This window comes from Falco naumanni, chromosome 10 (assembly GCF_017639655.2).
Source record: "Falco naumanni isolate bFalNau1 chromosome 10, bFalNau1.pat, whole genome shotgun sequence".
Classification (NCBI taxonomy): domain Eukaryota; kingdom Metazoa; phylum Chordata; class Aves; order Falconiformes; family Falconidae; genus Falco; species Falco naumanni.
In genome coordinates this window covers 10,978,524-11,006,108 of record NC_054063.1, presented here as the reverse complement: position 1 = coordinate 11,006,108, position 27,585 = coordinate 10,978,524, and the positions used below count along the sequence as shown (strand labels likewise).

The window sequence follows — 27,585 nt, the reverse complement described above, 5'->3', positions numbered from 1 at the left end:
AGCAGTTTATGCCAGTTACATTTTTTTAAAGACATTTCAGATAGCGTTGGTATGTGCTGAAATGACGTGTGACAGCAGCACAGGGCTGAGCCAGCTGGCACACGAAGAGCAGAGAAGGTGCAGTTGTGCACCCTCAGACAAGTTTAGCCCCCAACAGTGCTCAGGGTCCCTGGCACAGACTCAACCAACACCTTAGCTGCCAAGCCTTGCATCAGCTGCTGCTTGGATGCACCAAAATAAAATCACCTTAGCTGCCTATATGCTATAATTGCACCTTAAATGACCTTCCTACAGAAATGCTGTCACTTTCTGTAGGTAGTGCTTCCCTTTCCGTAGGGCCAGGAAGTACATGACTTGTTTGGAGCCGATGGTGTTTAACTGGTTAGGAAGTCCACAGAACTCAAATGTGGTCCTTTTAGCCATGTGGTTAGGAAGTTAACCCACCTGTTTGCGCAGCTGTTACCCCAGGGGTGCTGGGTGCCAGCGGCAGGAGGTGAGCACGTCTCGTTAACTTGCTGCCACCCCCTGGGTCCGCACGGACACATGGATGCACCCAGCCCTATGGAAATCCTCTTTCTGTCTTCCTCTGGAGCCAGACGCTTGCTACATCTAACTCAGAATCCCCATGGCAGTGCCAAACGCTGTTCCCCACTAATTCTATATTAATCAGCATTGAGAGGGGAAGATGCAAATCAATGCACCTTTCAGCTTTGATAACAGACAGGCTTTAGATAAAAAATAATGAAATGCCCAGAGCCCTAGGGACTAGTGATCTGACAATGCCTGTAAGTTAATTCTGTGAATTAGTCTTCCTAAAGCATCTTATTAAGGGTTCATAGAATTATTCTCAAGTACCACACCAAACCCCTCATAGCATACAAACTAAAATTAATTGAAAAGTACCTACTAATCTTCTTCAATCAGCTTCAGCAGGGAAGATGGGGTGCTGAATTTTGCAGTCATTCCAGTTTCTATCCATCCACTTAAAATATTTCATAGGATATGAAATTGTACCTTTAGCTCTTTTAAAATATTATGTAGTCCCAAAGTTTTGATTTGTGTGTTGTCTAGGTGAGTAAATTCTGAGGTTAGTTGCTCATTTTCAGTTGATGTAACACTTCTGCTGTCCCACTAAGAATGCTGAAATTATTTCCTGTCCTGCCATGCAATACACTGCCCATAAATAGTTGATACTGGTATTGGAATGTAATTTATAACAAATATACATTAGAAATGAGTAAATTATTCCATTGCTTAATTAGCCAAGTCCTCATACTAGCCAGCTGAGATTTGAAAAAAAAGACGTTTGAAGATGCATGCTTGTATTTGGGTTTAACTGTCATTCTGAATGGCTAAATACAGACTGAATTGCAATTAACCAGCTGTAATGGGTATAGTTTAAATTTTATTTGTTGTTTTCTCCAAAGTGATAAGAAAATCTCATATCATAGTTCTTTAATCATCTATCCGCTGTATGTCATTAACATTTGATTATACAAATTGCTTATAAACAACGTTCCATCTAATGGTTTGAAAAATAAATTGTGCATGTATAATTTAACCTAGCGTGACTAAGAGTCAGCAGAGGATTATATAGAAATAAGGAAGCCTATTATTTATTGCTACTTCTTATATTCCTTATAGTGCTCATTCTTCTTGCACACTTGTTAGATACTTTTTCCTAACTGAATGCTGCACTTACCTTCCCTTTCCTCCATGCTGTTAAGAAAGTAAGGTTCAGGTATTTTCTTGCTTTACAAGTTTATATATCCTTCCATAGCTGCATATAAACCCATCGAACACCTTATGGTGTAACCTTTAAGTTTCTTTTAATAGAGAAAAGTGAGTGTAGTTAACTCCCGTGTTATAAGACAAAAGTGTACTATAAAGCCAAGCAGCTGTTAAAACTTGGTGAAGGAAGGGTGAAGACATATGACGCACTGGGACATTATTTTAATTAAAAGAAAATAATGTAGGTCATGTAGGCAGCTATTTGTTATACCGTGGGTGCAACCCAGTGACTTCAGAGTGTTTGTGACACAGTGGAACTTTTGGTGGCTCTGCGTTTAGGGAGCTAGGGTGTGAAAGGTGCAGGCAGAGGTACCTAGTCATCTTCTAAAAAACACGTTCCAAGTTGGATGACCAATAATGTTTTCATGTCACAGTAGATTTGTGAAAGACATTTTCTTTCCTTTAATACGGTAGCAGAACTGTGAATAGTATGGTCCTTTGCAGAATATGTTACTGGTTGTATCATTATATAGAATGCATTATAAAATTAAGAGCAGTACTACTGTAGAAGCAGCAAAACAGTACTGTAAGGTTCCACGGAGACAGTATCTTTATTCTCAACCTTCAGTATTCCTTCCATTTTAGATCATTTTCTTTAAAAAGATCACTTAACATCTATACTACAGATAAATTCTTCTGTCAGTGCGCGTTGCCACTAATGCATACCATCGATGTTAGTTGATTTACTCCAGAGCTACAGTGCAAATAATTTCAACGGCGTGTAAGTATTCATTTAGCCTATGGGAGAACTTCCTACATTTGACTTTCATGTAAATGTGATTTGTGAGAGTACTGTCTCTCTCCACACAGTAAAGTGGAGAGAACAAACAGTTCAAAAAGAATAACTGATTAAAAACAAAAATTAAATAACTATAATGCTAAGATAGTGTCAAATTGTTGCCTGAAGCAAACCTTAATGACCATTTTAGAGATTCTTAGGGAGAAAAATAGCTTATGTTATTAACTGCAGCTGTAAGCTAATAGCTTACAGTATCATCAGATCTTTGACCATGGTAGTGTGAGCGTTACTTGGCTAACACGTGGTTGGGTTGTCAGCCATAAAACCCGAACTAGTCATTGCCATTAGAACAGCGACATTACCGTAACTGAAGTATACTGAATTCACAACAACAGGATTTCAATCAGTAACAGCTGCATCCAGGGAAATAAAACTTCCAGCAAAGAAATAACTAAATTTGTAAAAGGCTGTCTCATTGATAACAAGTCATCATGAACTGAAGATAAAAGGATATAAAATTGCTAAAAGCTAAAGCATGAGGAATTGAAACAGGGAATATACTGATGAACGGTTAGAGTTACAAATTCATTCTCAGTGACTTGCCATTGTAATCATAGAATCATGGAATGGTTTGGGTTGGAAGGGACCTTAAAGACCATCTCATTCCAACCCCGTGCCATAGGCAGGGACACCTTCCACCAGCCCAGGCTGCTCCCAGCCCCGTCCCAGCCTGGCCTTGAGCACTGCCAGGGACGGGGCAGCCACAGCTGCTCTGGGCAGCCTGTGCCAGCGCCTCACCACCCTCACAGGGAAGGGTTTCTTATATCTAACCTAAACCTGCCCTCTTTCAGCTTAAATCCATTCCCCCTTGTCCTATCACTACATGCCCTTGTAGAAAGTCCACCAAGCTGTCCACCCATCAAATCTGCACCTCTCCCATTTAGAGACAAGGATGTTGTGCGAGACAGCATCACGTGCTCTGCGCAAGTCCAGGTAGATGACATCGGTTGCTTAATGAAGTGGGATGAGTGAAATGTGGTTATATTTGGCATCTCGCTGGATCTGCGTTACCTTAAAAGAAGATGTATGAGTTGTTTGCTGAGGAATTAATGATGTGCTTTTCTCTTGGCAGATGAGTTGATTTAAGTTTTGAGATGCTTGAAAGTATTTTTTAAATCCCTAAGTGTCTCTCTCCAAGTACAGATATGCTTTTATAAGAATGAAAGTTGTAATATTGTATGGCCCATATTTTGCCTTAAATAGGTGCTCTGGGAATATTTTAAAAAGGTTTTGTGTGAGGTATGTCTTGTCTAAACTTAAACCCCTACTTTAATTCTATGGTGAAAGCATTACGGTCTCTATAGTGTATGTATTTATAACCATGAACAGCCTTCATAATTAATAGCTATACCTAAGCTATCTACATCTGTGAGAAATGTGCTGCAACAGGAGCATAGAGTGAGACAGTGCTGAGGAAGTGACAAATTTTGGGGATGGGCGATTGCTCTGGGTGGCCACCACGCTGGCTGCATAGAGAGTGGCTGCCCACTGCCAGTGGGAGCACAGGGGAAAAGCTCCAGGCTAGATCGATTGGAAAGAAATCAGGTCTGCACTCCGGGAATATGAACAAAGCGCAATGGGAAATTCACCTCAGAAGTGCACCTCCGATCTCAGCACCCATATATACGTGTCCCTCTGTGCTCCTATGGGATGCTGCGCAGTATCATTATACATGTTACAATTCATTGCTGGCACAGAATAGTAGAAAGTGATTTCAGGATTTGCCCAAACAGAGCTAAGTAGCATGCTCAATCATTGTCTTGCCTGAATGAATTTGACCAGTGGATTCATTTCTTTAACACGTGCAAAATGTGGGAAATGTTATATATCAATTATAGTTCACCTTGTAGGATGCTGATTACAATAACTTGTTTTCACTTGATTTCATTTCACTGCATGTTACAAGTATTCGGATTGAAATTTTCATGCCAAGTTAGAGGAAAACACAATATTTTACTTATCTTTAGAGTAATAGCTGTTTAACTATGAAGGTCCTGTATTGCCATCTTTTGGAAAAATGACTTTATAATCAGCGAGTTGAAAAACTCGTCCACATCTGACCAAGTTTAATGAATGTGGAGGGATCTCAGTATTCCTGTGATCACTTGTTCTGGTAGCTCATTATTTCTTCAAAAACTGACCTTATTTGCAATGCCACGTAAAGGGTAAACAGATGAACAAAAATTTTGAAAAAGCCATAGTGGAAGCCAGTGAAATGCAGCGAGAACAAAATCAGAATGCAGAGTTCAGACTGATGGGGGAAACATTTTTGGACTGAAGTCTTTTGGAATGCAAAACAATTTGTAATATTTAAAAGTGACATATTTTGGTGAAACTGCAGGAAGAAGTGGAATAAAGCAGCACATACAAATTGGCATTTGCACACTATATCATGGCCAATAATATTACTCTTGCAAGAAGTAATGAGGACTTTAATTTATATCACACAGAAGTAAATGTGAAACGCTCATTCTTTAGTGATTCCACAGTAAGTGATATTTTCCTTACATTAATTACAAGTAAAAAAAATCATCTTGAAGACCTAAAATGAAGAAATGGTCAAATTCCAACCTATTTACTTAGAAACTAACTTCTTTGAAGTAAAATATTTCATAGAAAATACAACAAAAGCAAAAAGAAGCCAGTTATCAGAGGAAAAATGTATTATCTGTAGGAGACATGCAAGCATGTAAATTAAATATCTTGTTCAGATTTGCTCACTCAATTTTTTGGGTGAGCTCACTTGTCATAGTCCTATACAGAAAAAAATGCTTTCTCAGAGAGTATTTCTTATGTGGTGATGATGAAAATGAGTTGCCTTTAAAAAACCTCAGTTTTCATGGCCAAATGCTTACAAGGCAGCAGGAGTGTAATTTTAATAATTATTTCTGGGTTTAGAGCTTTAAAAAATCTAGTTGGTCATAAGCATATTATGGTAGTAACGATAAATTCTTGCAGAACCTTCTAGCCATTCTACAGTATCTGCTACTGCAAAGAGATATAGCCATTTAAAAAAAAAAAAAAAAAAAAAAAGCAACAACAACCCAAAACCAAACACAAAACCAACCCAAAGCACCATGTTCTGGTAGCTCTGTGCTTTTTAAGTGTACTTTTATATTAGTGTGCAGGTACTATTTGAGCCTTATAGTTAAAAGTCCTATTAACTTAAGTAGTTTGATGACATGCATTCCAAAAATAGAATATGATGAGGCATGCAAAGATTTCCATTGCTTCTCCCCACTCCCGAAGACAGTGTTCTATAAAGTATACATTTTTATTCTTGTATGGCAACATTTTATTTCAGTAGTGCCACTCTAGCATGTGTGTGTCTTTCTTTACTTTTTATTTCTGTAAATCACTGGAGGGTGTTTTCCCCCCACAGATCGTTATCTCCCACTGCCGCATTGTGCTGTCTATCCTAAAAAGGGGGTAAAAGCCAGTATCTGTCAGTCCAGATGTAAATGAGGTTTCCTTCCACAAAATGACAGTATAGTACTAGGAAACATTTTCAAAGTTTAGAGATTTTCTGTACAAAATGAGCGGAATGAGAAGGCCAGACAGAGTCACTTGTTTCTATGGCAACATGATGGTGTGTCTAACTCAGCTATTTTCTCCTTTCATGATTTTACAGATAGCTGGGATTAATCCAGTGAAGTTTAATATTGCAAAAATAAAAGCTTTCTAACCTCTGGTCTAATCAGAAATAGTAATGCATAAAGGACAATCTGATATACAAAAAAAATATGTAGGGAAAAAGTCAGTTGTGACTTTTGATAACATGAAGACAAATATATAAATCTCTCTGGAGCTGCAAAACAATTCTGAGTGCTCCAGCTTTGCATTTGGCTAATAGTTAAACTATATTTTAGGTCGGAAAACTTCCTCTGGTATATCCTTCCTTCCCGTGGTTTATCACTCCTCCATGCTGTTGATGTGCTGTCTTAAGGAACACCATTTTCCCTAAACCTCGAGGTGATACCCACTTTTATGACTTGAAATATTTTGGGCTTTCATGGAAGTGTCAGTAAACACCTGACAGCTGTACGCAGGAGTAATTTACATTGAACGAGTAGTTTATGCGTCAGCAGAGATAATCAAAACACTTTTGTTAAAGGCTTTGACTTCAAAATGAAAGTTTTCACATATGAATTGGATCTAAATGGTAACTCCGTGGTTTCACATTGAAAACAGAATATCTTCCTACTCTGTTTAATTTTTTTAAATATTAATTCTAAATTTTATGCAAACAGCAGAAGTATTTGTTTCACTAAACCCAAAAAAACCTACTTGAAGTAAACCTCAGACAAAACACATTTTAAAAATCCATACAAAATAATTGGCATTTTTACCAGTTTTTATAATACATCTAAGTTTCAGGTTGGCTGTGATTGAGCTCAAAATTCATGTATATATTTGGATAATTAATATAAGCTAAAAGCTTTAGTCATATGAGTTACCATTCTATTAATATTTTAGGAACTTAATGAGAATGAGTAAACCCAACAACGTACGCTGCCTTTGCAACTTGGTTACTCTATGTTAATGGCTCTACAGAGCTCCATTTAAATAAGAAAAGAACATAGCCTCTTATTTGTCACAGAAAACAGGCTAAATAATGCTGGATTGTATACTAGCAGCACAAGGCTGCAAATTTCTACTTCTGCTAGCATGAAGTCACATGTTATTTTAAAGTACAGTTTACCTGATTCTTTGCATTTGTAGTTATATACATTTATTAAGTGTTGATGATAAAAAAACTGATCAGAAAACTACATCATGCTTATGAAAAGAATTAATACCTTAAGTGTTGTGTGCATTATTGAGACTTAGGAAAACTTCATTGTTTGACAGATGGTCTGACACCCACATTAAGAAATTCATAATTCAATTTCAAAAAAAAAAAAGTAAGAACATATGTGTTTGTTGGAAAAGAAAAAAAATTGTATCGATCTTCTTTTTTGTCAGAGCAAGCACATATGGCAGTTCCATTTTCTATCACTTACCATTTACTTTCTATTTAAAATCCAAATGTCACTAGGCAAGATAAGAAGTTGGGTTTTAAAATATAGAAAAGATCTAACTAAGAACAATCACTGCAAGAACTTAATACTAATTGTTCATGGAAATTAACAGCCCTCCAGTTAAATCAAACTTAGTCATCCCATTCTACTCTTGCTTTTGTTTTCTTTACATGTTCCTCCCATTGGCAGTTACTGTTTTATGATTATTTCCCAACCATCTGTTGTCTTTCCTGGAGCCAAAATAATTTCCCTTTATAATTTCATGAGTAATCATGTATGCATTATTTTCATGCAATTATATGTCTACTTCCTAATTCTAACTCCTCATTCTTGTGTAAATACTCACCGAGTAACTGAAACGATTTGCCATTGAAATGTCTAGTGAGCAGAAGTCTATATGCAAAATTTCAAACTTCCAATTGTTATCTCTTTGCATTGCTATGAATGTAATGATAAGTAAACTTCTACTCTTATTCACGTCTCCAGACACCAAAAGGCATACGAAGGTTAGATGGATATAGGTGCTGAATGAAATGGAAGGTGTATCTTATTAATAAAGGTGGTGAGATGTGGGACATCTTCAGGGATTACGCTGGGACCGGGGAAATGTAAAACGCGATTCCAAGCTTTTGACACTTGCAGAATAAATAGTTTTGAAATGCTTTGCAATATTTTTTTTAAATCCTAGAAAGGAATTTGAAGGAATATCTACATTTTGTAGATTGTCCAAAAAATAGCCTCATAGTATTTTTTGTTTAAAAGGATATATTTGCTGTAATCTAATATTCAGAATAAATTAAACTGATAGCAAACCAGAGTTTGTTGCTAATACAGTTTCATGAATAACTCTCTACTGTTTATTTGATATTGTTAATATGAGAGGAAAGGGTCAGAAGTCTGGCTGTGATGGTTCTTATGCCGGGTTGAAGAACTGATCTCACATCACTGTTTGTCAGGACAAACAGGGCAGGGTCAGGGCTTTGTAGATTAGCCAGGTGAAAAGTACATACAAAGCAACAGTGCTCTTACAGCATCCTATATGGTTTCCTTTGTAAATACAGCTGTGATTACTCTGGGCAGACAACTTGTAGCCCCAAAGCTCCTGAATTTGTACAGTTGTACAAAAAGTCCTTTGGCTTTGTAGCCAGCCTGGCCTGGGTAAAGTGCAGTAATGCCATATATTGCAGAAGGATACCTGAACCATGGTTTGATTGAACGCACAGTAAGTGATCTAAGCAATGACGTGAAGTTATTCTGAACAGGAGCAAATGTTGCCAGCACCATGTGGGATAGCCACACCTAACTGGTTTGTGACAATCTGCAAAGAACACACACAAAAAGCAGCAGTTTTCAAAAACTGCAATCCTAACTTGGAATATCTGAAATTTTTTTTCAGGAAGGACAGCTTGTTCGCATTTGTGAATCATATAATTAAGGTATACCCATTCTGAAGGTATTAAATCAAATAGCTGGTATATTAATGAACAACACATCATTATCTACAGTAACAATCCAGATATGTTTAGATGACAATATGAAAATGCCTGAAAGATGCCCTGCACAAAGTCCCTTCCTTTTGTACTGCTTTTTAAAAATACTGAGATTAATATTTCAGAACGGCATTTGTTCTGATTAGTGGTTTTAATGTCAGTGGTAATGACATTGGCCATTAGTTCTGTATGAAATTACATATCCATCTCTTTTAGCTGGTTATAGGCAACATTCTCATTTTAAGAGCCTACGTACAACAAAGTAAGAGGTTATGCAGGCCTTTTTGTAGTCAAAACAGTAAGTATATAAGAATTTTTTGTGGCTTGCTTTATTTTTTCATTATGAAATAAAGTAGCCAAACCCTTACTGTCACCTCCTCTGATCTGGTGCTCAGAGACAAAAACATCTTGGCATTACAGTGCTTATCAGCTTTTTATATGGATGTCAATCAAATTTCATTGACTCAGCGTTCATTTTATTGTAGTTTTCTTTTCCCTGGCTCTTCTGGGACATGCACACATTTAAATTATTCATTGGGTTAAACGCTTACCTGCCCTGCATTTGAGCAGAGCTTCAGAAGGATTCTCCCCCTCCTCCTGTGGAAATCTGAAACTCTGTTTTTATGTTCAGCTGTTGATACCTGCATATAAAACTTTGTTGTCCATGTAATGGTCCTAAATTCTTTTGCATCATTTCATAAATGGTTTTCTTAATATGTCATCTAAATATGCTATCTAATTTGTTCTGTTAGTTGTGGAGTTCTAGGAGAGTATTATTTTCCACTCAGTTTTAGATCTTTATTTTCTTAATATCTTTCCTTCGAAGCACTTTTCAGGATGTTATGGTCTCAACATGTATTCAATAGAACAGATGTTGTGTAGGTGCCACTGGTAGGCAGGAGGTGCAGAGTTGGAAGTTCAAGGATGTGAAATGTGTTTCCATGTTCATAATGTTATTTGTATCAATAGCAAAAAGTTCTAAAGATGAATAAATAAGTTTTCTTCCCAGAAAGTGTATGTGATGCAGTGTAAGCCTATAAAAAAAGAAGGATGTAACTTTTGCTGACTAGAGGTATAATGGGCAGTAAATTAATTATGTGTCTAAAATACGCAGTTTTCACGGTCTATGTAATCAGCTAAACTCTCAACTTCAAAAAAAATAGTGTTTTCACATCATCAGCACACCCAGGACTGACACTAAATCAGTGGAAATGTAGTCCACAAACTCTCAACTACCTACCACTTCTGACGGTCATCAGACCCCTGGCTTCTCTTGGTTTTACACTTCTTTCTTCCTATCTGAAAATGCTACTACTGTATCCTTAGCACAAGCAAGATAAGATAGATTCATAGAATCATTTAGGTTGGAAAAGACCGTTGAGATCATTGAGTTCAATCGTTAACCCAGCACTGCCAAGTCCACCACTAAACCACGTCCCTAAGCACTGCATCTACAAGTTTTTTAAACACCTCCAGGGATGGTGATTCCACGACCTCCCTGGGCAGCCTGTTCTAGTGCTTGACCATCCTTTCAGCGAAGACACTTTTCCCAATACCCAATCTAAACCTCCCCTGGTGCGACTTGAGGCCTTTTCCCTCTGTCACTTGTTATCTGGGAGAAGAGACCAACCCCCACCTCACTACAACCTCCTTCCAGGTAGTTGTAGAGAGCAGTAAGGTCCCCCTGGGTCTCCTCCAAACTGAACAACCTCAGTTCCATCAGCTGCTCCTCATAAGACATATTATATACTCAAATGAATCTACTGTCCAGGCTTAGCTCTGCTAAGGAACTTGGAGAAGTATAAGCCGTTTCAAACTACCATATGCTCCATATAGTTACTAAATCCATGGAATCAATCAGATTTCCTAGCATTAAACATATGTGACTATCTTAATCAAAATTCTATTTCAAACAGCTATCATAACACTACTTTCTGCTCTCCTTTTCTCTCTAATATGCCCACTTAATCACAACATTAATTTTTACCCACAAGCAAAGTCAGAGCTTGGCTGACTGTGAAGCACCACACAAACTTGGTATTTCTGAAGCTGTTTCAGGCTGTTGGCTTTTCCTCCACTACTGCACAACAAGCATCTAATACATTGCTTTAATTTATCTGAAAAAATATTTGCATTTGTGCTGCCACAACTAGAATAGCTTCCAGTAGCCAGACTGTGAGTTTAACAACTAGCAAGAGATTCTCTGCACTCCACTCTGCAGTAGAAATCCCTATGTTCTTCCTGTTCAGATCTGTCCTTACATAATAACAAAGTATTGCTGGAAAATTCTTTATGCATCGGTGAGGCAAACGGCTTTCTTCTACAAATATAGTACATATAGCATCCAGTAATAAAATTCACATTGATTCCAATGGTACAAGCTCAACCCTATAAACGGTGTTACTGCTTGAGCTAGCTAGTATCACAGAGACAGAATATATGCTCAGACTGCCTTTTTCTACTTCTTTTACTTGTATGCTAATCAAATGTTAAACCAAAAGTAACCTCAAAGTTTTATTCTGCAAAATACTATTTTCACCATTTCTATCCAGTTCATCTCCACAACCACCTTCCTTTTATATATATTTATATTTATACTTTTCAGGGATATCAGTAGAACACAACAGTGTTGATTCAACACTCAAAAATACATCTTGCAGCAAGTTGAGTTGTCTGTTGGTTTGCCAAAGGCCTTCTTAACCCCTGCCCACAGCAGTGATAGCAACTAGATTGTCACTTAGGAAAAAAACTTGTAAAGCAAAATCATGTTTGTGCTCTTTTAGCCTTAAAAAAAAACAACCCCAAACAACAAACCACACACACACCCCAAACAAGGGAAAAAAAGAGCATTTTCTTATGCTGCTAAGTATATGGCATCTCTATAGCTGGAGATCCAAATCATGCTGACAAAAAGAAAATAGAATAAAAATAAAGAAAATGGAAAACATTAGGATGCAGGAGACTATTTAGTACTTTGCTTCACTCTATGCTATGTGACAGGAATTGCCAGCAAGCTGATCAGGCTCACAGTGGAAAAGTACTGCCCGCTTCAGCCAGCGAAAGCAGGATTCCCCAGCCCCGTGGGGCTCTCAGGATTGTCACCTAGAACTTAATGTTCCGGATTTACTTTGCAACTGGTATTTGCCACTAGTTTTATGCATATGCACGCGTAGGGGAAGGAAAAGGGACAGGAAAAGGGACATACTGGTCTCTTACAGCAAATTCACATAATTTACAAACTTCAGGCTTTTCCTGTGGGCACTGTCAAACTTGTTCAACCTGTCACAGAACACCGTCTTAAAATTTTAAAGCCTTTAAATGGTAACGTATACTTGTATTGGAAGCAGAAGTAAAGATGATGATATATATTCCTATTTTACTGGGTGTGTTGACAACACAGAAATTAAAAAGGTCAGTTTTAGGATGCACCTGGGTACATTTTTACACTAGCTTCCTTCAGGGAAATCCATAGGCCATTCTTAGGACACTTGAGCCAGATGTGTTGAGGTATGCATGAAAAGGTTAGGTTCCTGCCAGTTTCATAAATCTGTCATTCATGTGGATACTGGAAACATTTGAAATTTGTCATTTTACTAAAAAATGAACTAACAAGCAAGCAAAAAACCAAAACCCACCAAAGATCTGTAATGTATAAAGCCAGCCAGTGCCTATCCTTATGCCAAGGCAGCAGTTACTGACTGTGCCTTAGATCAGCCTGTTTCTGCTCTGAACGTTGGGCAACATTACACAACCGTGGTTCAAATTTGTGTTCATACTGCTTACAAGTATCCATACAGAAATTAACAGAATGAAGTAGGAAGTGCAAAAATTGATTTTATGATACTTATTATTATAATTTATTATTATTGTATTTTTAAATATTTGCTTTAAATACTGTATTCCTAAACACTGCATATAATTTTTTTTAAGATGTTCAGCCTTGCATGTTGTGCTGCACGCAAAGCGTGTGAGCATTGTGTACCTGTCTGCAGAAGACTGGAGGAAGGAAGAGGAGAAAACATGCCTCCATTTGTCCTCTAATAATCTTTGCATTTATGTGTTGAACAGTTACACGATAAAATATAGTAAAATGGCCATAAAACTATTTGTCTTAAAGAAGGGGCAGAAGATAGGTAATTTTTTGCCAAGTGCTCTGAAATTGTAAAATTACAGGAGGGTCAGGTTTACCGCTATAATTTAACATATACAAAGACTTGTAGGCAAAGAGTCTTTGTAGGCAAATATCTCCTACTGAAGTGTTCCATTACAGTTTCAATATTAATATAATGTAAACACACAATTATTTTTTATATTAATAACATCATTGATACTTCTTTCCTAACAAAGCATTCAAAGCCTTAACTGGGCATGCCTCTCACCAGAATCACTTGTGACAGAAGTTTTCTATTCCTATGTGTCTAAAGTAGTCAAGTCATTTCCAACCTTCTGCCTTTAAATGGTGCGATCATTGCTGCCTCTCTTGTGGTTTCTGAGAGCAGGTGGGCACAGAGCACTGAAATGTCATGTCACACAACACGTACCAACGCACTCAGCTCAGGTGCCGGACACAGCAGTGAGCAGCTTCGCACCACCCTTGCCCTTCCCTGCAAGAGCTGACCTCTGTCTATCCTGCAATGTCCATATTAGACATACTCTTAATCTAAAGATCAGGTATACAAACACATGTGTCTGACATTTTTACTATGTACTGTTTAGACTTCTGCTATGTACTGTTTAAAATATTAAATTCCTATAGGGAATTCTTAGAAACCTTTATAATGCAGTAAATCCTTTAGTTAATTGAAGTCAGTTAGCACGCTTTTTGAGACTAATCACTGCTACGTACTTGACAAATATATCAGGATATTGTATTCACAGAGTGAAGTTGATGCCATCATTCATTATTTTATTACTTTACATTAGACAAATTGTTCTATTGAAACCAGAGTTTTATCTGTCATAAAAAAAAAAAAAGGCATTTGCATCTTTTTTCTGGGAAAGGCAGGATTATTGTCATCAAACACTTAGAAACTCTTCTACTCAGAGTCTAATTCAATGTAACTTAATTTACACAGTAAGAAACAGCTTGTAAAGACCCTGAAACAAAAGTCGCCAGAACATTTTGCCCATGAACAAATGCCTACTTCTGCAACTTGGCTCTTGAAAGGAAAATAGATATGGTAACTTTCAGATATCTTACATTTAAAACTGTGTGATAACTACTCAAAAATCATTGTCTTTGGCCTGTTCTGTTTTTTCTAATGTGCCAAGAGTGCTATGAGCCAGAAAAAATACACAAATTAAAGACCACATTTTTTACAGAGGCGCAAGCATTTATAGGAAGAATAAACTAGAAGAATGACTAGAGAAGTATAGTATATGTGCATTCTATATACATACAGCTGCCTAACTCGAAAAGGGAAGATAAATAAAACTAAAAAAACCTTACATTAAAAATAAACATAGTTTTTAGATGCTCATAAAGCAGTGTGTTTTGGCATAAAATTGAAAAAAGTCCCAAGTCCTGTAATTGAAGAAAACTTGGGTTTACATCAGATCAGTACTTGGTAGAGCAGAATTGCCAAAATTGTATTTGTTGTTTCTCATGAGAAAGATCCCATGAAGAGGTCCAGCTTTTCATCTGTGAACAGAAACTCCAATTCAGGCCTGATTTTCTTTTCCATTTGCATAGGAATGTGATAGTTGCTCATCAGAATCACAGAGCACTGCATGATTCAGCACGATTTCTTCCTAAGGGAATGGCTGACAAAGGCTGGATGAATAGAGGCATTTTCACATACACTGGCAGAAACCTGCAAAAGTCTTGGCTGAACTCTCTAGTGCTGGCAACAGCCATTAATCTCTTACTTAAACGAGCACTAAAACTCTATTAATGAGTGCTTTTTCACACACATACACACAGTAGCACTTCCAAGCACTTTAGGCATTGAAATTTGTATTATCTTTTAGGGCGTAAAAAGTACCCAGCAATCAAAATCTCAGGGTATTTCTCTGCTATTTCATTTGCAATTTTTGTCTCATGAAAGATTTTTTGATTATTATCATACGACTAAGACATAAGCGTGCTGTTGCGGCTCACATATTAAACTGTAAATCTCCTTGAATGATGTCCAAGCTGTTTCTCACATGGTAGATGGAGACTGAAACGGGACAGCCCTCTCCCTGTCCTACAGAATTCCCCATCTCTGCATACAGCCACAGTGGCATGCCAGTGTTGGGCATTTCCCAGTTTGAAGCACCAGTTCCATTGCTCTCTAGCAGCAAAGTCGAGTCCGTGATTTCATGTCCAATTTGCAGGAGAGCTGCTCCCTCTGCTGAGTTTTCTGTCGATCGCCACCGGCACCTGATGTCCTTCCTGACCATGCTGGGCCCCAGTCCAGACTGGAACGTGGGGCTCTCTGCCGAAGACCTCTGTACCAAGGACTGCGGCTGGGTTCAGAAAGTCGTTCAGGATTTAATACCCTGGGATGCTGGCACAGACAGCGGCGTTACCTATGAGGTACGTAGACTATTTGGAATATATTCCAAAGATAAAGTTTACCTTAAAGCACTGAGGAATGAAAGCTATTTGATCCACAGTAATACCATATATGCCTTTATATGAGTAAAAATTTTGCTTGTAATGAATTAAAAGCCGTTTAGGTAGATGCTGGCTACAGTTGCTGTTGGTCGTTGTGTCTGAATTCCCTCAGCATTATTATTAATGGGATAATACTACGTTCACCTGAGATATTATAAACCTATTGAATAAATGGAGGACTTAGTATGCTCAAAACTAAGCATTAAGGTCTCCAGCCCCTTTGATACAGATGCGAGCGCCATTAGCAGCCACATCAACTTGAATTCTTCTACCGTTTCAACCCAATACCGACTATTCTGTTTGGCACAGAAAATGTAACTATTCCTTACAGGACAGACTGAAACTCTAGACTTCTCATCACTGAGACTAAAACCATCCATTTTCTCTGTCTCCATCACACTCCCAGTCTAGGAAAAGATTCACATCATCCTCAGGTAAAGTCCTGGTTTTGACCGAATGTGTTGGGTCAAGTTAATGAACTGATTAGGTCTCCATAGGTGACAAGCATACCTACGCCGTGTGTCTCTACAAACAGCACAGTACAGACCGCTGAAGTTAGACAAGATTAGTCACATCCTCAAGGACCACAGATATTCCCTTTTCAGATGACAGAATATGTTTGGCTTTTTCTTTCAGACCTGGTCTCTTTAGAACCTAAGGAATTTCTCCAGTTATAACGCATCTCTGGAGGCATACTGAATATATTTTTTAAAAATGTATGTAGTTAGCTAACCACACAACAAGGCATACATCTTATTGTGAACCCAGCTTCAGGGTTTAATCCCGAAGTGTTAGAGAAGTGGTGGCTCCTGACAAAAAAAACCACACACCACCTTACCATTAAGTATGAACGTACTGAGTTCATCTTCTATTGGAATTTCCCAATTTAGCATTTTGGAGAAGTTTTAATTTATGCAGATGAACTGTATTATTAATAATAATAATGAGGTTCTTTTAAAACTTTTTTTCCCATTTTGATTGCAGTCTCCTAACAAACCTACAGTGCCTCAAGAGAAGATCAGACCCCTTACAAGCTTAGATCATCCTCAAAGTCCATTTTATGACCCAGAAGGAGGATCTATCAAGCTTGTAGCCAGAGTTGTCATTGAAAGAATTGCACGCAAGGTATAGTATATATACAAAAAATTCTGAAGCAACCAAAAAACCCACTTCATAAACCAAAAAAAACAATTTTTCCTCTCCCTTCCCTCCAAATCTACACTTCTTAACCTACCCACAACAAAGATAATGGTAGAAAAGAACTAGAACTGTTTTAGGGTGTTACTTCTCCAGGATTTTTTTAAAGTAGGAATAAAATAGGAATTAGAAGAGAAAAAAGCACTGCAGATGCAGTAGTGCCCCACAGTACCCTTTTTTAGCCTCTCTCACTGTGTACAACTATGAGTTTCCTATATCCAATCTCCACAATACTTTTTTTTGCAGGGGGAGCAATGCAATATCGTGCCTGATAACATAGATGATATTGTGGCAGATCTAGCACCAGAGGAAAAAGAAGAAGGTACATTTTACATTCGTTTGTGCTGTACTAATTTATGTGTTGTTCCACTCTCCACTGTCATTTCTAGATAAAGTACAAAACTGTCTTAGGAGCAAAAGTCCCACACAATGCCAAACAGTGATTTAGGTTTTCATCTTTTCTGGTATCTACTATTAGCCTTCCCTTATACAGCAAAGAAATTGCATGTATACCTGGAAGATGGCAGTAACAAGAAAAGCGATAAAGGAGAGAAGTCTTTTGGGGTTTTTTTGGGTTTTTTTTTGGTTTTTTTTTTTGTTAATTAAAGTTGGCAATTGTTCTCTTGGGCTAAAATGGAGAAGACAGAATGCAGGAGGAAAGAATGCATCTATCCCATTAGCATCTAAAGTAATCACTAGCCAAGCAAAGAGAAGCAAATGGAAGACCGCATTTTAACATTCACTGCCTTTTCTTACTTTTTAGATGATACCCCTGAGACCTGCATATATTCAAACTGGTCCCCATGGTCAGCGTGCAGCTCTTCTACCTGTGAAAAGGGCAAGAGGATGAGGCAGAGAATGCTTAAAGCCCAGCTGGACCTGAGTGTGCCCTGCCCCGATACCCAAGATTTTCAGCCATGCATGGGTCCGGGCTGCAGTGATGAAGGTAATCAAGAGGAAAGAGGAGAGGAGAAAAACACCTTGTAGGGTTTACACTTGCTTTAAAGTTTTTAAAGCTGTTGGATGCCGTAGTATGATTTGGGTTATGCCAAACAGAGAACTAACTGCTGAAGAATAAAAACTGAAACTGTCTCTGGTTAATTCTGTAGTTCATCTGAGTCAGTGCATGAAGCACACAGAAGCATAAAGGAGTAAATTAAGCAATAGAGGAGAGGACAGAATGCGAAGGGCAGCGTAAAAGTGAATGTGCACACGAATGGGCAGCTACAGATTTATGAGCAATTCTGCCAATATTAGTAATTAAAATGGTTCTTTGTATTTTAGATGGTTCCACTTGCATGATGTCTGACTGGATTACATGGTCCCCCTGTAGTGTTTCCTGCGGGATGGGAACGCGATCTAGAGAGAGATATGTAAAACAATTCCCTGAAGATGGCTCTATGTGCAAAGTGCCTACTGAAGAGACTGAGAAATGTGTTGTAAATGAGGAATGTTGTAAGTATTTTACGCGGCTTTGTAAAATCCAGCCAATAGCAGGAGCACTGCCCAAACCATTTTTTCATATGAGCTCTGCTAGTGAATGATTTTCTCTGTCCATTTTGAACAGCCCCTAGCAGCTGCCTTGTCACTGAATGGGGAGAGTGGGACGAATGCAGTGCTAGCTGTGGCATGGGGATGAAGAGACGACACAGAATGATCAAGATGACTCCTGCTGATGGATCTATGTGCAAGGCAGAAACTATGGAAGCAGAGAAATGCATGATGCCTGAATGCCGTAAGTGTCCATGATTTTATCTCCACTGTTACAAAGAGAGGCATCATTTCTGACACATTGCTCCATCACGCAAAGAATATAGCTAAATCCAAGCAATGTTGCTTTTTCTTGTTCTTAAAATCAGATCCCCTAGGGAACATGCATTAAGTATTATATATCAGGATGACAGTATCAGTAAAAAAAGTAAAAATTGGTATCCTATCACTGTATCACCCATACAGTGATGTATATATTAGCAAGCCATAACTAAGCAACTCTGATTTAAGGAATATGAGGTATTTTAATCATAAGGCTAGAATAAAACAGTGCCTTCTCCTTTTAGTCCATGAACAGTTCAGAGATTGAGGTGCTCCTTTTACACAACCATCTCGCCCTTAATGTGACTATTAATATTGTTTTTAATTTCCTAAGAAATGTAAAGATTTTCATCAAAGACAGAAAGAACAAAGTTTTAGAAGATTTTTGGTAGATAAAAAGAGGAATTTTCACATTTTAGACTATATCGATTTGACTTCCAGTTCTGTTCACTACAACAATCCAGGGTTTTTTGCAGGAGTTATGATTGAAATATACCTTAAACAATATATTCCCTGGAAGCACCGGGACTGTGCAGATATGAATAAGCTATAGAAAAAGACAGCAAAGAAAAGGTATTAAAACCAAGAAAATCTTTCAGTGTAACGTAGTGGTTTTTGAGCTTCTCCAGCAAAATCATTCAACTTGTGATTCATTTTGTCCAAAGTAACAACAAAATATAATTGATTGATGACAGATAAAACATAGTACATTTCCCACCTATATTATTTTCAAAATGTATGCCTTCATGATTTATGTATAGCAAGAACTCATTACCTTTTTATTTTCATATTAGATACCATCCCCTGCCTACTCTCTCCTTGGTCTGAATGGAGTGACTGCAGTGTAACATGTGGGAAGGGGATGCGAACCCGGCAAAGGATGCTGAAATCTGCTGCTGAGCTTGGAGACTGCAATGAGGAGCTGGAACAAGCAGAAAAATGCATGCTGCCAGAATGCCGTAAGCATGGGAACCTCACTGCAAAGAGGGAAAAGGGGGTGAATTCTGAGTGTCACAGTCTATGGGTCAAAACTCTCTCAGCATCACTTCTAAGACAGGAGTGATATCAAATGTGGACTTTTCAGGTTTTGTTGGTTGTTTTTTTTATTATTTTTGTATTATTATCATGCACTTTCAGCTATTGAGAGCTGGAATATGACCACATCCTAATTTCAGCTTGCCTTACTTAACCCTACACTGATTACCAATATTGCTTGGGTTATATGGTTTCTGCATATTTCACACACTACAACTTCAGGCAGCAGTTTGTGCACTTCCTGACTCTAAATTAGTCAAAATTATAAAGCCTATTTTTTACTCATATGCAGACTATGTGCTAGGAAGGAAGGAAGGAAGGAAGGAAAGAAGGATTAAAAGCACCTGTGATTCTTTTAGCTTACAGAAAGAGCACAGAAGAGGCTTACTCTTTGATATGTCTGAACTGTATCATAGCCTTTTCACTGACCTATAGCTCTTTGCAATCTGGACTGTCATATGAGCCAGTGGCTAGCATGGTCACCAGCGCATCGATTTTTTACCTTATTCCACTAAAATCCCCCACTTATTGGGTGGTGCTAATATCTAGTTGCTTTGCAGTCTTTGTGAAGCAGGATAGCCTGAGGCACTGCTGAATGAATAAGATATGATTGCTTTTAGCATCCTGTTGCCAGCTGGTTTATGAGGCTGTATAAATTACATTATTTTTCACAGAAAGTAAGGCTTTTACATTGTAATTTGCTAATTCAGCTTTTCTTAAATAATGTGAAATATCATTTTGATTATTACTCATTGTGGCTGTACATTTTAAGCAGAGGTGAAAGATGAAAACTTTTAAGACATAATGGTATTAGTGAATCTTTCTCATTGCACAATGCTACCAGTAAAGCAGGGCTTAGATCTGAGAGGTATCAGATTCTTTATAAATATAATCCAATTTCTAACAGCATTTCATTATAAAACAGACATATGGGTGAGAAAATTCAGGGCGGCACAAGAGAATTATTTATATGTTCTTTGTAATTTTAGCGATCTGCCAGCACCACTCTTGAAAAAGCAATTGAGGAAGATGTAAAACAATCGTTCTGCTAGAAATGGACTCAGAAAATTTTGGCCTGTAGCCTCACAACACTGGCTGAAAAGACTGGAGCCCTAAATTGCATTCACGTATTCAGCATGTAAAAACTCATTAGGCACATCTGTGTTTCTTCTCCACCGTATGTTTAGGTCTCACAGCTTTCATGCAATATTTTTTATTCTTTGCAGCCATCGACTGTGAACTAACAGAGTGGTCCCAGTGGTCTGAATGCAATACCTCATGTGGAAAGGGCCATATGATTAGGACAAGAATGATCAAAATAGAACCACAGTTTGGAGGAACAGCATGCCCAGAAACTGTCCAACGTACAAAATGTCGAGTAAGGAAATGCCTGAGAGGCCCAGGTATGGAGAAAAGGCGCTGGAAAGAGGCCCGAGAAAAAAGGAGAAGTGAACAAGCAAAAAAAAATATTGATAGTGAGCAATATCCAGGTGAGTGTGAAACCATTTTTCATTATGCTCGTGTCTGTCTTTTCTGCATCACAGGAGTTTGTGAGCAGCTCTACTTCATGCTTTGAGAACATTTTCAGCATTTCAGTCTAGGGAGAGTTTTAGCAATAAAGCATAGCCACTCCTGGTGTTTTCCCATCACGAAACATGTGCGAAGAAGTTTAGAGCACAATGGAGAAGGACACACCTGTCCATGTGCTATCACAGAAAATATTTTAGCTTCTTCACTACAAAGTGTGGAGTGTGAAAAAATCTAGAATTTAGACCTGGCAAAGGTCAGATTGCAATTTCTGCAGACCTGGGTGATAGCCTTTGCAGCCAGTTACATTTGAACTTTGAAAGTATTTGTTCCCAGATCCAATGCTGAGTTTCAAAACTGAAGTGATTTCCATCGGGGTACTCTGATTCAGACTCAGACTGCTCCGAGAGATCTGCTTGGACTGCTTTTTCAATAAGGGACAGTATTATCAAGCATTGATGACTCAAACCAATAAACGTAACATCTTGTGATACAGTTTACATTATTTAGATATTAATTACTACTAAGTTTTGGTTCATGCTTGGCCAACATTTAACAGTTTTTTTAATATGTCTGTCTTTGATAATGTAGGCAATAAATTTCTTTTTAAATACATTTTTTTCAGTGCTTGACAAATGCACCTTTGTTATACTTAACTGGGGTTTTGTAATTCCTGCTGTAATGAACTAAGCAATATCTGTTTAGATTCAAAAGATGTAAGTGTGCACACATGCATAGTGGAACACATACTGAGATATGTAGGTTAGACTGCAATATTTAATTACTTGATTACTTTAATTAGTACTTAATTAAAAACTTATTCAAATTTCTTATTTTTCCAGTTTGTAGGCTGAAACCATGGACTGCTTGGACAGAATGTTCTACACTCTGTGGAGGTGGAATTCAGGAACGCTACATGATGGTAAAGAAGAGGTCCAAAAGTACTCAGTTTACTAGTTGCAAAGACAAAAAGGAGCTAAGAGCATGTAATGTTCATCCTTGTTAACAAAACACAAGGCTTCCAAGTGATGCACTCTGAGCTAAATGGAAAGTCAACCTTGGTTTGGTTTTTAAAACAAAAAATATAAAGTGTATATTAGTTTTCATTTTTGCAGTGTGGTTTGCTTTTTAGTCTTGCTGGTGCAAGAAACATATTTTATATTTCCTCACAGATTATGCTGAGAGTAAAACTTTGATACTCCAGCCAGCCCTTAATGCATAAAAATACTAAGTCATTTAACTAAAATACAGACATATCTGTGGACATGGAATAGCCATATAGAAATACGACTTGTAAAGACATGGGATGCATGCATATTAACATAACTAAGTTAAAGTGACATGTTTCATATGTGGGAGGATTTCTCTCTCAATTTGATTTTGAAAATCCAAAGCAGTGCCTATGTGATTACACAACTATGCCAAGGAGTAGTTTCAGTAATGCTGGTTCAATAATATTAACAGTGCATGTTTATCTTTTTACACTACCGGGTTAAGCTGATAGTTATGATAGTTATCCTATATACTTTTCTTCACATGGATGCTATGGTCCATGCAAAATGGTCTTTGTTTCTTTAAAATTTAAAAATGAAATAATTTGTGCAGCTCAATAGTGGTGTCTGCCCACTACACAGTCACAGTCAAAACTACACACAAAGAAAACACAAGTGTCATAATATATTTAGATGCCGTATTCTTATATGGGTCTGTCCTCTGCCTCTCGAGGTAGTTATGGAACTAATAGAAATTGGTCTAAACAGAGAGCTGCAACAGCTGTCGTGGAAAGACTTCCACATGAGAAAGAGTAAAAAAAATTAGATTCAGTTTTGAAAGGATGTTAATCACAGGCAAAGAGAGAAAGAGGTTTATAATATAATAAAAATGGTAGAGAAAAGGTGAGCCAGGTTCTTATGCATCCCTTATAACAAACAAAGGGAAGGGAGCCTCTGAAATGAAATGATGACAGCGTCTTAACATATTAATTAGAGCTTGACATAGGAATATATTTATAGCAGTGCCATTTATGGTTTTTTACTCAGAGTATAGAAGGATCTAAAAATTACTAAATTTGTGAGAAATTCTCATTGGTAGATATAGTAGACTGGATAAATGTCTTTCCTGACCACTTGAGCGATCAACAAACTGCCTGAGATTAGAAAACAGCTCCTTACCATTCTACTTGCTATTTCACACCATCTCCTGTAGAGTTTAGCTCTCATCCCTACACGCAATCAGGTGTAGGACCAGTGAGACCTTGGGCTTCACTTGCTATTGGAATATAATACTGTCCTGTAAGTTTAACAATATAACATTAAAGATGAGAGGTGAAGGTGATGGGTTACCTTTTGATCCAGGAAAGGCAGCATACACCTGTGTCTCTACATAAGTAACAGCAATGCACTGAAAATAAAGACTGTTGATGCTGAGTCTTAAAACAAGCTTGAGAGAAATGAATGGAGAAAAATTGATTTTATAGTCTCTTTAAACCAGCCTTAAGTAATTTACTCCCTTCCTTAACAACTGGTCAGAATCCTGAGAACCTGGCACCCAGGTTTTAAGTGTCTGCATTTGATGTGAACCACAATCCACCGAGACTGTTCAACTTCACCATCACCACCCTGGGAATCCTCTCATTGCCTCTCTGTGCCTGCACGGGCTAGGCGGGCTGGCTGCGTTACACTGTGGGGCTTTTCATCATCAGTTCTCCACTGAACACTGCAAGGGCTGCTCAGAACTTCCACAGCTGTCACATCCCATCCCCTCAAGGTATTTTACTGCTTCTTTTAAGATCTGGAATGAAGGGAGGGCCAGGGAAATAATGGAATCAACTACAGTGTTAAGCCTCTCCCACCGCTGCTAAATGAAATGGGTGCAAGCCCACAGAGAACCAAACCACAAGAAAAAAAAAAAAAAAGAATACAACAAGGTTTAATGCTAAAACCAAACACTCTATGTTTTGCACAGCTTGGCTCATTTAATAATATTAATTCAGATAGTTTTCCTCCTTGTGCCTGGTGAAAAGTTCTGCAGTTTATGCCTCTCTCTGTCCCTAATTAACGTATGTATGACATTACCTTGCACATTACCCTTTTATGACCAAAAACAAACTAAAAGCCAACAAAAAAACCCAGTGGAATGATACTGATACTGGAGGAGTGACCAGCTGAGCATATTTCAGGTGAGGAAACTGATGGCTGCAGAGAAGGGCTACAGCAATTATTGCCAGGTGCTCAGCCAGGGCAGAGCTACACGTACAGTCAGGACCCACAGAGCACCCACCTCTGTGAGATGCTGTTGCTGAGTCTGACAGAGGCTATCCCAGCTGAGGCTAACAATTCATAAAAATAATCTAGAACTATGAAATGCGTGACAGTGGTTTTTGTAGGTTTGGATATGTGAAATTGGATATTGGGGCAGAAGGAGCAGAATAAGAAATTTTTTCCTGAATGGAAAATTAAAAAAAAAAAAAGTGCTGTGAGTTTATGGACTATATTTTATGTCATCAACTCTTACCACTTGTTCAAGCTAATCTTGCAAAGCTGTGCCTGTTTCTGCAAATAATCAGTTGAAACCAATGTTGTATTTCCATTTTCATGTTTGTTCCAGTTCATCAAGCTGTTTTGTCTTTTAATTACTCCCTTTGCCAAAGGCTACGTAGTCCAAATACACCTTTAGGTATGCAGGAAATATACAACATCTTTCTGAACATGCCCACAAAACTGTCCATTAAAGCAATCTTGGCATTCCTTTCACTGTGGTTCTTACTAATTTGATCCTCCATATACTCTTTTTTTTTTTTTTTTTTTTTTTTAACCTTAGGAGGCTGTTCAGTGTAATTTCCAGTCATTTCTCTTAGGCTCATTAAAGTTATGATTGTTGGAAAATTATTTTTTCCCCACCTTGTTAATACATGCAATGACAATGTAGATTGCACTGGATCAGAAATCATTCCTGCTTAGGTTCAGCCTTTCACACTGTTCTTCTGTTGACACATTTTACAAATCACTGGTCTTTCTTCTAATTTGATACAAAATGAATATTTAAGCTTGTTACATTTTGTAAAAAAAGACACAAACAAAAACAACTGAAGAAAAAATAAGAGGTTGATTTTCTATTCAGAAAAAATAAAAAAGCTCTGATATACAATATGTAGAAGTATTGCATTGTTACTGTAAACTTTCTAGTAGTGTAATAGCCACTGATTATCAATCAATAAAGATGAGAACTGTTCTTTCTCTTATCTCCTGAATAATATTGCTGAACTGAAAGCACAGATGTCACTCCAGTTTTGTAGACCTCAACTATCAGATCTTAGCATTGTGTGTATGGGTTTTTTCTAACATACAAACTGTAGAAGCTTTACATGTAACAAAAAAAGAAAAGTTAGGGGCTTAACAAATGTACAGTAGGACTCTGTGTGTGCAGCATACAATTTAAACAAATTTTTGTTTGATTGCATTTTTAGATTTCCTTCATTGTTTTTGTTTGCTGTGGAATTACGAAAAAGCTACCATGAACATTTCTTACCAAAGTCTTGTGTAGATGTTTTGTAGCTGTCTGGCTAACACATTATTATTATTTTGGAATAAAGACATCTTTACTATGAATTTTGCACTTGTATGAAGTTCTGTTCAACTGATACGATTATGTACACCAAAATCCCCATGCATTTACTAATGTACAGAGTCAAGTCATGATCCTAGTTAAATTTTACTCCTGTTCAAGCTAATGGGATATCTGGATTGGGCTGGATTTTGTTAGAGCCAGTCATTCTTTTTACTTGGAAGTTATTTTTTTTTTGTCAAAGAAACCTCCTCAGGAGGATGGGGCAAGGCTCTTCTCAGCAGTGACGGGACAAGGGGCAATGGGCACAAACTGCAACAGAGGAAGTTCCAGCTGAATATGAGGGAAAATATCTGTACCCTGAGGGTGACAGAGCCCTGGCACAGGCTGTCCCAGGAGGCTGTGCACTCTCCTTCTCTGGAGATGTTCAAAACCCACCTGGACATGGCTCTGTGCAGCCTGCTCTAGGTGACCCTGCTTTAGCAGGGGGTTGGACCAGATGTTGCCCAGAGGTCCCTTTGAACTCTGACCATTCTGTGAAATAGTCTGTTGTTCTTTAGAAATCACAGGATAGCTTCGGACCATTATTCAAATTACTTTATATTACTCTTGTGTGGGTTTTGCTGTGCTGCTGTTGGTTTTTAGTAAGAGCACCCATCTAAAAACACATTTTGAAGCCTGGTGATACATGAATGGAAAACATTTAACATGAGCTTTCAAAAAGTCTGAGACTTTTGTGAAACTTTCAACTGATATTTTGTGCTACTAGAAGGCTATTTATGTATGTTGTGAGTGTGAGTACATTACTGATAATTACACAGAAAAGTACAGCAGTTGGGTGGTTATTTTGGGGGAGCCACTGAGCAAAGCTGCTGCTGTAGAAATGCAACTATAAGTAACATCTTGCAGCCAGACAGAGGCGACCAGCCCATTCGCAAAGTACCTCTATTCTACAAATAAAGCGTAACAAAGCTAGGTGGACCTGGAGGTTGTTGCCTGGAAATGCCGAGCTAGGAGCTGCTTGCCAATAATTGAAGGTGGACTCTGGTCCATGAATGAAACTCCATTGGCATTTAGCTGTTTGTTCTCACTAGAAAAATGCTGGGCATTTCCAAGCAGCTGTTTCGAGGAAGGTTTGTCAGTGTGCACAATGGCAGCATGAAGTACCCTGGCAGCGCTGCTCACTTGCAAGGAGCTGCCTACTGACTGAGCATCCCTGCTGTGGTGGGTGACTCGGGAGGGGACAGTGCCTACTGCCGGGGCCCTGCACCCTGCAGATCCTCCACCGTAGCATTGTTCAATCTACATAGCCACTTTGGGAAGCACAAAGACACCTTTCTGTAACCCCTGCTTTAGTTTATCGGTGAATAGTGGAATTTCAGCAAAAAATTCTAATCATTTTGTCTTCAGGTAAGACCAAGAGCCCTGAACATGCCTAGCTGGAGCACAACAGTCACTGCAATGCCAGTAACAGTGGTCTGGCTTAGCAGGACAATTTGGCTGGGCACCTTCATGCCATGTATAATCTATGGACAGAGACAGGCTTTTCAGAAGGACAATTTACGGTATCCAAGCGAACCAACTAACTCTTTCTCCACTAAAAATGCGAAGCTAAGTCAGTTTATGGAGCAATTTAGTGTTCTGGCATACCAAATGGCAAGACATCTGGAAAAGCAATCATGACCTTATGGCCCATCAAGTTGTATCAGACCAGTTTTTCCTCAGAAGGGGTCACAGAATGCCTAAGTC

At 38.1% G+C, this 27,585-nt stretch overlaps 1 protein-coding gene across 1 annotated transcript in view; it reads left to right on the top strand.

The window, feature by feature from the left end:
- The window catches only part of SPON1 (spondin 1), a 199,816-nt gene extending 173,936 nt beyond the window's left edge, over positions 1–25,880 (top strand). Inside the window, exons 8-16 of the mRNA XM_040609232.1 lie at positions 15,420–15,621; positions 16,687–16,827; positions 17,146–17,221; positions 17,663–17,845; positions 18,184–18,354; positions 18,467–18,634; positions 19,506–19,670; positions 20,973–21,236; positions 22,116–25,880. Of these exons, the coding sequence (XP_040465166.1) occupies positions 15,420–15,621; positions 16,687–16,827; positions 17,146–17,221; positions 17,663–17,845; positions 18,184–18,354; positions 18,467–18,634; positions 19,506–19,670; positions 20,973–21,236; positions 22,116–22,279 (1,534 nt within the window). The 3' untranslated portion in view covers positions 22,280–25,880. The remainder of the gene's footprint in view (positions 1–15,419; positions 15,622–16,686; positions 16,828–17,145; positions 17,222–17,662; positions 17,846–18,183; positions 18,355–18,466; positions 18,635–19,505; positions 19,671–20,972; positions 21,237–22,115) is intronic.
- The last annotated feature ends 1,705 nt before the right edge of the window (positions 25,881–27,585 follow it).